This window comes from Neolamprologus multifasciatus, chromosome 22, assembly GCF_963576455.1.
Source record: "Neolamprologus multifasciatus chromosome 22, fNeoMul1.2, whole genome shotgun sequence".
In the NCBI taxonomy this organism is placed as follows: Eukaryota; Metazoa; Chordata; class Actinopteri; order Cichliformes; family Cichlidae; genus Neolamprologus; species Neolamprologus multifasciatus.
The window spans coordinates 31,713,486-31,726,777 of NC_140459.1; the positions used below are offsets into that span (position 1 = coordinate 31,713,486).

Here is a 13,292-nt window from a genome sequence, read left to right on the forward strand (position 1 = left end):
CAACCAGTTAACACATGTAAAGCAATAACTATGAGCAGAAATCTGTGCCATCAGAAACTGAATTTGAATAAGTTAAATTTGAATTGCTCGGATTGAATCGGAATTGTAACTTGAATAAATGCTTTTACTGAAACTGAATATGAATTAGCCTAATTTGAAATTGAATTTTATATTTTGAAAATGAATTCATTTGCTTTGAAACCGTATTTTATCCCTTAAAAATTTAGCTTTCAAATAATTTCAGATTCACTTCTCACCATTCAGTTTCAGTTCTACAATTCAATTTCAGTTCCAAAATTCAGTTTTTTGGGACTTACATCCGGTTCCGGTTCAAGAGTAATCGAGCTCAGATTGATAGAACTACGTTTTACTAGCAGACCGAAAGTGTTACCGACGGGAATCTACAGCGTCTTGAGCTGAATTCAGACTTCAGAAGTCATTCGTCATGTCGAATGACCAGCGGATAAACTCTCAGGTTGGTAATAAATGTATCACATGTATAAGAACAAGCGTCATGTTAACAAATTATAGCCGTACAGTAACTTTATGCTTATTGTCGCTGTTAGCTAAAAACGCTAATTTAGTGCAGTTTGCCCTGGATTCAGCTTCGACAAACAAATATGATCGACTGTTTCTAGCAGAATTCCAAAGTTGTCATCTTGGACCCTCTCAGAGGCTTGTATGCTTGCAGAGACCCCTACAGTAGGGAAACATGCAAAACGGTGTCCAAACCTTTGTATTTGAGCTTTATTTATGTCTTACACAGCATCACAGCTCTTTAGCTAACTTAATAACTTTAGCTAAACGTAAAAGGTGATTGCTTCTTGGAGTATCATGGGATCCCCAGGCGAGGGGGGCGCGCGGGGGGGGGGGGGGGGGGGGGGGGCAGGGGTCAGGGATGCCACACACAGAAACAATAAAAAAAACAAGGAAAATTCACCAATACACAAGTGCAGCACACTGTCATACACTCACACTAACAGGACCAATCTGATTGACATGGTCCTGGGTCGGTGACCCAGTGTTTTGAGTTTTGTATCATTATTGAATTTTGATCTTGTCATAGTTTATCTTTTCTAGTCTTTCGGTTCCTGTGTTCTATGGTCTGCTATATTCCCTAGTCAAGTCTGCGTCTGTTATGTTTCCTGTTTTACTTTGGAAGTCTGTGTCCAATGTCAGTGTCTTTAGTTTCACTTCCCCTGTCCTGTCTTTAGGTTCATGTGTGTCAGCTGTGCTCCCATGTGTGGCCACTTCCCTTGATCATCCCTTATGTGTATTTAGTCTCTGTGTTTCATTCAGTCTGTGTCGCGTCGTCTGTGTCCCACGCCCTATGTCATGTCAGGTTTCAAGTCTCTGTGCAGGTCATGGCTCATGATGCTTATTCTTATATTTCACAGTTCCCTCATGTTCTGGCACAGTCTTGTTCATAGTCTCACTGTTATTAGTTTCTTCCCAGTTTAGGTTCCTGTTTAGTTGTTGTCCCTGTTCAGTTCTCGTTTAGTTTAGTTCATGTACTCCAGCCTCAAATAAAGGCTCGCCTTTTGTTTAAAGTTGATTTGGTCTGCTTATCTGTGTCTGCACCTGGGTCCTCCAAACACTCTCCACACGGTCAGCCACTGCGGACCGTGACACTGATATCCTCGTGTTGGCATTGTTTCCACATCATCATAATTAATGTTTTTCCACATTGCAAGTGACCAATCACCTTCTTGTGATGTCATCAACATACAACACTGTAAAAAAAATGACAGATGCCACCACAGAGTCATAGAAGGTTTTTAAAAGCGCTCCCTGGACTCCAAATGACCTCAGCCGCCTCAGCAGGTAGAGTCTGCTCTGACCCTTCCTGTAAAGAGCATCAGTGTTGTGGCTCCAGTCCAGTTTATTATTCAGGTGAACACCCAGGTATCTATAAGAGTCCACTATCTCAATGTCCACTCCCTGGATGTTCACCGGTGTCAGTGTGGTGGGTCTGCGTCTCTGGAAATCCACCACCAACTCCTTCGTTTTCCCAGCGTTGATCAGCAGGTGGTTCTGCTGACACCAGTCAACAAAGTCCAGAGTCCACTGTCTGTACTCTGAGTCGTCCTCACCTGTAATGAGGCCGACTATGGCATCAGAGAACTTCTGTAGGTGGCAGCGTGGGGAGTTGATAGAGAAGTCTGCAGTGTAGAGTAGCCAAACAATAACCGTGTTTGGTAACGATTTCAATTAAATTAAATATGTTATGTTAAATATGTTGATTGATTACCTCCAGTTTTTCACCACCGCACTTTTTCTGACCTCCGACTCTCCAAATTAATTCATATAGAATTCATATAGACTATTGTCCTCTTGGGTATTGTTTTGTAAAAAGATGGATATGGTAGGCTTTGGCCTTGAGCTTTCCTAATGAGGGACACTGAAAAGTATCATGCACTAGAGAGAGTGCAAAATCTGTGCAACTTACAAACAAGGTCCAGTGGCTGCTGTTTTCCAGACAGGCCCCAATCAATTTCTCATACATCTGAAAGATGTTTTTCTGGAAATAAAAAGAATGTGACAAGTATGTGTTTCTGTCAAAAATGACACTGCAATGACGCTGTCTTCCATAGAAGTCTAAAGCAATAAGGAAAAAAACAACACATTACCAAATTAAACATTTCAGTGATAACCCAAAAAGATATTGAAGATATTTGTTTTAAAAAATAAAATAAAATTGAAAACTGCATAAAAGCAGAAACTCACCATTGCAAGTGCACAGTAGATGAAACTGGAAATGTAGCTCTCCCACTTTAGTCAAACTATTCCTGCCTACATGACACGTCACATTACATAGTTGCTCTGGGTGCATTCTTGTGCAGCATGTGGCAGGATAAACAAATGAATGCACACACAAATGTGCCAGTTGCTAAGCAGAGGAATTACTTTTATTTTGTGAAGAGAGCTTGAATGAATTACCATTTAAGGGCTCTGATCTTGCACAATAGAAGATTTGCATTTCAATTAAAAATTGTAATGCAGTGACAAACTTTTTAAATAAGTTGACTTCAGCATTTGCCCACTATGGCAGTCTGAAACAATGAAAAACTAGACGATGCAATTGCTGAAAAAATTGTGGTGGGATTGTCTGCTGATCGCTGTTTGGAGGTAAACAGAATGGTTATAAAAGCTGAAGGGATGTTACAGCACTAATGGCAGTGATAACTGCAGAAAGTTCAAAAAATGTAATTAAAGTCTTTCATCTTAGAAATAATGTATTGTGGCGAGCTCAGACAAGGAGGAGACAGAGGTGTCGTTTGGTCTTGCTTCCCGCGAGTTAGCCCGGGAGCACAGCCGTTTATTAGCAACAGAAACACAACAACAACAAAAAGGCGCTCTCTCCACCCAGAAACACACAGTCGCAGAGAGACAGCGTCACCTGTAACCACGGCAACATAACCTGCCGCCTGGAACAACAGAACATAGCTGTCCAACCCCAAACAACCCTGACCCACTACAGTATGCTGATAAACTCCTATAACACATTGATAGCTTATATTGTACAATTTACAACATGTGATGTATATTGGTCGTCCATTATAATAATGAGAGCCTTAAATTTGAAAATCTGACACATGAACAGTCCCTGCTGTTAATCAGCTGTTGTCTGGTGTCCATTAGTATGTGTGTGAGAGAGAGAGAGGCAAACAGAAGAATATTTAAATTGCGGTTGTCAGCTTTAATACTTCACGCTATGATAAATAGGCTCCCAATTTTAGTATGACACAAACTGACTGAAAAAATAAATCTTTAGTTTCCTACACTAAAATCAGTGTCAATACTCAAAATCACATGACAGTCAGGGACACTGATAAAGAAATAGATATGTTTTCAAATCAAAGATTTATTTTTCAGGTAAATGGTTGAATATGATTAAAGAACCATGCTTGAAATGAACAAATTTTCAGTTTAGCTAAACCACCATTAAGTGCATCCACCCGATTTAATTTTTTATTTATACAGAACCTTTCCAGTTGCTGCTGCTTGTTGTCTGATTTCTGTTATTTGCCTTAGAAAATGCAAATTAAACCCTCACAAAGGTTAAAACAACAAACATAACTTTTACAGTTGAGTATTAATTTTTTATGCAAAAACAGAATTATACTATGGAGTCCTCCATTCACCTAGGTCAAATTGACAAATGATAAATTGCCTTTATTTTTACACTGCTAATCTGCTGAAAATACGCTAATTTACAGTAATACGGCACATTATCTTTGAAAACAACATAAAAAATTTGTAACATTATTTGCAATGAATCACCTTACAATTTGAGTGCTCTGGAATGCACACAGTCTTTGCAGACTACTAAGGATCAGACATCCTATCAATATGCAATCGATTATATAACTCTAATCATTAATGAGTATATGTTTCTAAGCATAAATGACAATCCAACAATATAACTCTGACCACAACGACTTTTAAAAACTTTCAAACTTCTGCTTTCTGCTGTGTTTCAGATTTTCCAGGATGCTGGATTTCCTTTCTGCCACCAGCTTCTTATACTCTTCGTCCAACCTCTTGCCCAAATCGCTCATGCTCGTGTCTGCCCGATTCTCCCTGGGCTACACACAACAGACAATAACATAATTTAGTGACAGTGTTTACAGATGATCATCTTTATTAACGAACAAGTCCAGTAAACAAATTTAACTTCTCACCATGTCTTTAAAGGCCTCTCCCCTGTAATAAACCGTGGAGCCTGGATACTCCATTCCCTCGTCACGTAACTGCTTCATGCTTGAAGCCACCAGATGCAGCTCCTCTTCATCATAGGCATATACCTGTTGGTCCTCACAGGTCATCAGAACGAGCTGCTCACACGGGAATGAGATGCCCTCGACCACACCAATAACCTGCATGGTTACAACCTTCGGAAGGTAGAATTTCCCCCAACCGTTCACCACGAGAAAATTATCTTTGTAAACGGTGTCCTCAAGCCTTGCTTTCCTCAATGTGGCACCAGCCGGCTTCTTTAAGGGGAAACGCTCACCTTTATTTGCAGATACAATCTGTGAAACACCTGCTGGGGAGTCATCCTCACCTGCAACATGTGGCGACACATGCAGTTTCTTTAAGGATGGAAAATAATTATTTCAGCTTTCCTTTTACATGAGACAGAGATGATTGTACTGTACCTTTTTCTCTTTTGACAGGTGGGACATGAGACACAACAGGAAGGTTATGTTTCAACCTGAAATACAGAAGAGATTATGATTGTTATAAAGTTTATAAGAACATTTGTTTTACAATCCATTGTCATCCTTTCTCTTGTGCTCCTGCAGCCCCAGTCAGTCAGCCTCACTGTATGGAGCTTAATGCCAAATAATTACTGTTATGTCCTCCTGAAGTCATAGCATCACAGTCATTTGTTTTGTATGTTCAGAAGCTTTGAGCTCGGGATATAAGTTGCCATTTCTGCACTGAACCATCTACAATCCTGAGTCCGTACATCCTGTGAGTGTTTGGTTCAAGGCTTCAGTCTACAGTCAGAGTCGGGTCCTCATCTTCAGTCACAACAGTGGTTGTTACTGTCTGTCAATGTTCCTGAATTATTTAAGTATATTTCCTAGAAGCATTTGTTTCATTTCACTCCTGTGCATCTCTTCTCCCTCTGTGTGAAAGGCAGTCTTCAATAAGAGGTTATGTGGTCAGTGTACAGATGTGCTCCATATTCCTTGATTCAATCGGAAATTTCACTTTTCAGTTAATCCAGCTCATTAAAGTTTATGTCCATGATGCTTGGTTTTCATATCACACTCATGCTAATTTACAATCAACAATCAACTGGTGGGGGAGGTTGTTACATCTTGCAGGAGGTCTCCTCTTCAGGAACTCACTCTGCAGGAGGGGGAGATACAGGAGAGGTGGAGGAAGATCTCAGCCTGGGTGTCTATTGTCTTGTGTAGTCTGGAAGATGAGTGGATGATGGGGTGGGTGCAGATGGGTGCAGTTTTCTCTATGGTCGGGTGGGCTGTCCCGGGCTCTGTGGGGCTGGGCAGCGCTGCTGAACTGGGCCCCGGTCCGCATGGGTCTGGGACCCCTTTCCCTGGTGGGTTGCAGAGTATGGGGGTGCCTACAGGGGTCAGCGGGGGAGCTGGCCCCAGGGAGGGGCCACTTGTTGCTCACACACACAAACTACACCCTTTTTGGCTCCTACCTCAAAGCACACTGTGCGCTGTAAATTTACGTGCTGCACAATAATGTTTAACATTTAGTATTTACTGTTATATTCACATAGATCATCGCGATGATGTTGTTTATTATATTGCTCTTTTTTTGTTGTTGCTTGTTTTCTCTTTTTTCTTTCTCAACAGATGATCCAGGTGATTGATAGATGTATTTTTTGTCGGTTTGTTTTGTTGGTTTTTGTTTTTTGCCCTTTATCACCGTTCCTCTTCCCCGCTGTTTTTCTTTCCCTCTTTCTTTCTCCTCTTTCTTTTCCCCAGTCAAGTCTGTCCTGTATTTAGCAAGTGAAAATAAAATAAAATAAACAATAAAAGGTGAATCAAATAGACCAATACGGCAAGGCTGGGATGGTCCAGTTGGTAAAGTAAATCCGTTGGGCATCTTTCTTCGCCTTTAGACAATAATTCTGATGGCAAAAGAACCAAATGGGACAGGCAAAAAAATAATAATAATAATTTACAATCAACAATAATTATTTGTTACTTTCTTTTGTTTTGTTTAAACATCATAAACTCCAGTTTACTTGTGCTGCAGATCAAGTACCATCAGTACACATCTTTAATCCTCACTACATAAATAAATCCACAGGTCAGAAAAATTACATGACGAATAACACCGTACTCATGACAAAACACAAAAACCTCACAGCTGGAAACATAAACAGAGCTGAAGTTTAATCTGACAAATCAGGTGTGTACAGCCTAAATATCAGAAAACTGCTTCTTACCCGTGACGCTTTACAGATGGAGCCATTCTGATTTTCTGTCACCTAAAAAATTAAATTACATCATTAAAAGCAGTGGTGGATAAATATTTGAAAACTTTATTGGTTCACTAAGACCACAGTGGAATAATATAACAAGCTTTTCTGCCTATTTATATCACTGAAAAACTTTCAGCCAATCAAATAGAGTTACTTTTCTGTTGTTTGCATCTATGTGGCTTTGCGTCTCCAATAGAAACACAATCACACACAAAAACAAACAAAAAAAACAAGCAAACACTAAAATGTAAACCATCAAGACAACTGAGCTTAAAGTTGGGAACTTCAAATGGTCAACAGAACAACAAAATAAAATAAATCCCAAATCAAAATAATAGTTACATAGGCTGCAACAACGGAACCCATATTCCCATAAAACGTCCCTCCACCCCAGATGTTGAGGAACAGGAAATAGCAAGAACTGGTTTTCCAGTGATTTCCAAGATCTATACATGGTCCCGGATTTTTTTAAACTCATCACTGTCTGCTCAGTTTGAGAGAGGAAATCATAATAGATTATTGCTTGGTGACAGTGGGTATCCTGTAAGGAGTTTTTTGTTTACACCATACTTCCACCTAATTACACCTGTGTGCACTTTGGGTCTGGTGGAGCGCATGTTTGCGGCAGAGATAAAACTGGACGCACCTGCAAGTGCAGCAGCTGGTGCGGAAACCTGTGGCGAGGGGAAGTCGCAGGCTGACTGACGATGTGGACGCTTCTTATTATGAAGACAGAAATAACAGAGGGTGCACTAAACTAAACGCTCATGTTTTACTAGCTTTACATGGGTTTGCTTTCATATTAGAGTCAGTTTTTATTAAATCTTTTCTGCACAGTATTTTAAAAATATGCATGTATATATCATAAGTAAGTCTATATAAAATATATTTTAAAACATTTTAGTAAAATCTAAATTTAATAAATCTGAATCTTTTTCAGATGATTCAAATTTATTTGGAATCATCCTACTGGTGTTGGCCAGAGGGGCCGATGGCGCCATATGGCAGCCTCGCTTCTGTCAGTCTGCCCCAGGGCAGCTGTGGCTACAACTGTAGCTGCCTCCACCAGTGTGTGAATGTGAGAGTGAATGAATAGTGGTATTGTAAAGCGCTTTGGGTGCCTTGAAAAGCGCTATATAAAATCCAATCCATTATTATTATTATTATTATTATTAAAATAACTGTAAATTACACTGCGGTGAGCTCCATTCATATAGTTCTATCACGTGCACGTGTAAACGCACGTTGACAACCGTAACCATGGCCGCCAAGGGTATATAAATGTAACCAAGGGTATATAAATGCTGCACAAGGTTCCAATCGTCCCTTTACACTTGCTCGTGGACTTGTTTCGACCTGCTCCAACCTCAGCCTGTGGAAAGCTAAGTTTTGCAAACATTTTACTGAAAGCGGATTTTACCTGAAAGCGACAACAAGTACTTCATCTGTGGATCGTTTGTACTTGTTTTTGTTTTTCAAGTTTGAAGATGGCTCGCCGTGGACCCGGACTCCTCGACAGTCACCTGGACTTCGCTGCAGGTACGTTTGAAAGTTTCTTTAAATTTAAATGACTGTAATAATTTAACAAGTTCCAGTGTGAATATCAAGTTTTAACGTGATCAAATATGTGTATTCCAAGATTGTTTCCCGTAAATTGTTTGTATGCTTTAAATTTTCCGGGAGAGGTGTAGAAATTATTAACGACTGGTGTATGAATATGAAAAAAAAAGGTATTACTTTGATTTGAAGGCTTCAAATTTGACACTTTTCTTTAAAATGAAATGGTTAAAAATAGTTTAATGGACTAAAATTTGTAAAATGCCCAAAAATCAGTTTCTGCGGTAACGGCATCTTCAAGATGTCATGGCGTCAGAACACGCAGGTGTAAACACACAGATCCAGGTCCCCTCCTAACATCCTTTTCTTCTCCGGATCAAAGGCTTTATTGACATAAACTATATTTTTTCTCTGCTGCAAAACACAAAGATAAAAAAATAAATAAATAAAATAATATCAAAAGAATATGAAAACAGTAGTAATAATGGTATTAAGACCTATCTTCTATTACAGTAATGCTTTTAACCTTATTAGATAGCAGAGAGAGAAACTGTACACAGGGATATTTGCACAGGGATAGCATGTTTACCACAGATTAGATGTATCTGTCCTTATGGCAGATACAGTCCTTGTGCACATTTCTAAAAATGTGGATTCTGAGTTAAGAGTTTCTGTTTGTTTGTTTTTCACTTGACCATCATTTTCAGACATACCTGCAGAGCTTTGTGTGTGTGCAATTTTTACTCTTGCCAAGGAGGTTGTGTTTTTATTTTAAAAAAAAAATATTTTTTATATTTAGGACATGAGATTGGTACATGTGGTCTAAATGTTACATTATGGTTTGCATCCACATATTTAACCTATGAGCTTTTTTCAAAATGTGTGACATCGTGAATTGTAAATAAAACAGGAGAATGAGCTGCATGGTTAGTTATACATTTACTGTAGTATATTTATATAATAAGTTACTCATGTCCGGCTATTTACAAATCAGTACCTATTATCCATTACCTATTCCAACTTAGTGTTTGCATAAAGGCTTACAAAGAACAAATAAAACAAATTGAATGTACACAAAATACAGTGTCATATATAGTGTCAATATAGTGTCACCTTAAAAGTACACAGAGTGAGCTGCCTTGGTGGAGGTTTGGTGGTCTTCTATTAAAAAACTTCACTTAAAGATTGAACAAGTAGAAGTGTCATTCAGTCTGACATAAAATGCTTTTCTCTCATCCTCTGCTCAAACTAACAGATGTAGGTCTGTTGCTTTAACACAGGGTGTCTATTACATTCCTAATGTTATTTTAAAAATTGTTTCTTCACAGGGCGTCTTGACTATGTGGTTGAACGCCCTGCTCAGGACACTGATACCCAGCGTATCAGCGAAGGTGAGTATGGTGAGTATTTTTTCCCTCTCTCACCCTCACCCTCTTCTCATGAAGCACCAGATGCTGATGACGGTGAACAGGAAGGTGAGTACCCCCCCTACCTACTTGTAGACGATGAAGAGGTGAGTGAACAGACTGACAATTCATCTGACTGGAACGACTCAGAAGAGTGGGGGGATTGGCTTAGCGATGACTCGGGGTATGACACCATGGATGAGAGTGATGATTCCCCTCTCATCCGGGAGCACCCTCCAGAGCCGTTTTGGCACGATTGGCAACATCCTATTGCTCCAGGTGCTGCCCCTATCGCCATGCCGCCTTTCGGCCAGGCCAACGCCCCACTCTTCTCTCGAGTTGTTGCCCCAGTTGGTGATCCGCCAGCTGCTCCTCCCTCAGCTGCTCCCTCTGCTGCTCCTTTCTCATCTGCTTTCTCAGCTGCTCCTTCCTCTGCTGCTTCATCCTCAGCTGCTCCTTCTGCTGCTCCATCCTCAGCTGCTCCCTCTGCTGCTCCTTCCTCAGCTACTCTCTCTGCTGCTCCATCCTCAGCTACTCTCTCTGCTGCTCCATCCTCAGCTGCTCCCTCTGCTGCTCCTTCCTCTGCTTCTCTCTCATCTGCTTCCTCAGCTGCTCCCTCTGCTGCTCCTTCCTCAGAAAAGAGAAGCAGAGAAGACATCTGCACCGAAGAGGTAAGTGCAAAGAGGTGCAAGGTAAGTGACCAGTTTGATGCCCCTTCAACATCCTCAGGTTGTTTTGGAGTCAGATGTTTCTGGGAGAGGCTTTTTAACCTTTCCCTTGATGACAGTGACTCTGATTAGTTTATGTTAGAACGTGTTTTTAAACTTTGTAACACTGAAGTTGGCCTTTGTGTTTTGCAGTGTTTGTAAATATCTTTTACTTTTTAATTAACTTTGTAATGTTTAAGTTAAGCCTGTTTGTAACACAGATATAAGAACATCTGACTCGCACATGTGAAATGTATTGTTTTTTTCTTGATATGTGACATTAATATTAATATTACATTGTGACTGAAAGGTAGTTTTTTAGTTGTTATTACTTCCATTTTTCTTAATATCACAGGTAACTTTTTAAATGAATAATATAAGTTTTTCCCAAGCCCTAATTCACCATGCAGGACAAAGGTAAGTCTGTACTTAATGTCAACACAAATAAGTAGAAAAGGTTTAAAAATGATGCAGTGAACTGACTGTAGTCTCTTGTTTTTACATAAGGTATAGCCTGTGGCTAAGAATTCAACACTTCAGACACTCAACGTCCAAGATGGAGCTAACACCCCACCCAGAAGACAGCCTTACCCCGACCAACCCGATGAGAAGGATGGATGACCAAGTGAAAAACTGGAGAGTGGTGCTGTGTTCCAACTATGTAAGTTATCACCTCACATTGACAACAAACTGCCTTGAAGACGAAATTCTTCCAATAGTTGGTATAAATCATCATCCTATGTCAGCAGCACTGTAGGTTTAGGTTTATTTATATTTTTCATGTGTATACGTTGGGTTTAAAATTGCTTTTTATCAACATACTGCAGCTACCAACAATGAAAATGCTGTTTTGTGTTAAAATGACGTCTTTCTTGTGTTATTGCTTTGCAGGGAAGCTGAGAGTGGACAGAGCTGCACAGAGGACCAAAGATCCACTCTCAGCACTTCATACCTGACTGGCCACAGCACCACCCCTCCTCACCCAGGGTGAGGAGGGTCCTGACCCCGCCTGCACAGAGGGAGTTGTGAACATGCACTTCTGTATCGGTGGGTTTAGGATCCTCCTCACACTCACACAGATGAAGACTGTCACTGGAAGATGTCTCCATTGCATCAGCAGGACGTAAGCATTTGTAAAATATTACAGTTTGTGATGTTTTATACATATTTTTATTGCATCATTTCAAAGTAGGAGATATAAAATAAACCAATTTTCATAACATTTTCTGTGTATTTAGTTGTTTTCTTAATAAGTTATTTGGAACATCATTGCAACCTGTCAGCTTTTTATTGAGGATTTAGAAAGTTGCTGGTGGCCCGAGTGTGTACAGTGGGGTGTTGTTTTTGTCACATGGTGAAAGTGACCTCATGGGGAGCAAAAAGAACAACTGAACAATTTGGGGATTCACAGACTTTGGTAATCGCTAAAAAAAAATTAATAAAAATTGTTCTGTGTGAACTAAAAGCTCAAATATAAACCATCCTGACACTGACACAAATGATCTGCTGTTTATAAGCAGGAGATTGTTTTCATGAGCCTGGGTGAAGGTCATTTGCATGAGTTTAACCTCCTGGTCAAAAACTTGCATGACTCTGTTATCACTCTAACTTTCTTCTGTTTATTTATTCATTTTTGCTAATTGTAGTAGATTAATATGTTCACCAACTGATTCTTGGCCTGAATGTTTGAATGTTTGCAGTTTCAGGTCCTACTGATCAGTTTTAAGTATTGTAGAAAGTGAGCAGCAATTTAATCGAGTCCTGGGATGAAATGGGACAAAAGGGTAATGTGACAGCCACATTAGTTCCCTTCCCTCGTTTAACAATGTGTAAGCAGACTGCTTTAACCTGCAATTTACTGCATGTTGTTAGGCTACATGGTACAACCACAGTCTGCTAACCACCTGTGGTGATAGAAGGTTTTGAGGTCTTGCTTGAGCTACTGATGAAGTTTTATCAAAGCTTGTTAAGTTTCCCAACCACATTTCATCCTGATGGTCCAAGGCTTACATCTTTATGCTCACAGACGTACTTCTGTAATTAATGAGTGACCGATTTATTACTTTAAGTTACAGTGTGAGGGGCATTAATGAACATAAATCAGATTTAACTGGATTATGTGTTTAGGTCAAGAGACACAGACCTTCATCTTTAAGAGGCTCTTCTTGAATGTCTAATCACGATGTTTGTGTTTGTCTGCAGCATCACTGCAGCAGAGAGGGTATAACACAAGGCCACAGTCATGTGATATTCTTATTCTTATATATAAAAAGGGTTCACAACTGAAAGTAAAAAGTAATGCAGTTAATGCACATTCATCTTAGTTGACATAAGCATAAAGACAATGTAAATAAGATATGAAAATAGTTTAAAAGTTATTATTTTTCATGTTGCATCAATGGTTGTCATTTTATTCACGAGCACTGCGATCTGTACAATACTAATCGGCTAGTTTCTGGGATCGATTGGTAGTGTCTCCAATCTCCACTAGGGGGCTTTCGCACATTCTCCTCATTGCATTAAACTACTCTGTGATATAACAACACAAAATCACTCTTGTGATTCTTTCCTTCCTGTTTTCAGGGGTGTAATAATGGCTGCATTCATTGAGGAATGTAGAGGAACAGTTAATATATGACAGCCTAT

General features: G+C 39.7%; 3 protein-coding genes across 4 annotated transcripts in view; 1 reads left to right on the forward strand and 2 right to left on the reverse strand.

The window, feature by feature from the left end:
* Window positions 1-13,292, reverse strand: part of LOC146493773 (uncharacterized) — a 561,837-nt gene that overhangs the window by 108,056 nt on the left and 440,489 nt on the right. The gene's annotated exons all lie outside the window — the stretch shown is intronic.
* Window positions 4,223-7,247, reverse strand: LOC146493776 (uncharacterized). Its single transcript, XM_085147897.1, has 4 exons — window positions 6,941-7,247; window positions 5,163-5,218; window positions 4,686-5,068; window positions 4,223-4,589 (listed from the first exon to the last, which is right to left on the reverse strand). The coding sequence occupies exons 1-4, from the start codon at window positions 6,964-6,966 to the stop codon at window positions 4,446-4,448; spliced, it is 609 nt and encodes a 202-aa protein (XP_085004023.1). The 5' UTR covers window positions 6,967-7,247; the 3' UTR covers window positions 4,223-4,445.
* LOC146493777 (uncharacterized) lies at window positions 8,275-12,061 on the forward strand. 2 transcript variants are annotated; one of them, XM_085147764.1, is made up of 4 exons: window positions 8,275-8,515; window positions 9,862-11,063; window positions 11,154-11,307; window positions 11,538-12,061. In XM_085147764.1, the coding sequence occupies exons 1-2, from the start codon at window positions 8,464-8,466 to the stop codon at window positions 10,737-10,739; spliced, it is 930 nt and encodes a 309-aa protein (XP_085003890.1). In that variant the 5' UTR covers window positions 8,275-8,463; the 3' UTR covers window positions 10,740-11,063; window positions 11,154-11,307; window positions 11,538-12,061. The 2 variants fall into 2 exon arrangements, with proteins under 2 accessions (XP_085003890.1, XP_085003889.1); XM_085147763.1 differs by having other exon boundaries at window positions 9,862-11,307.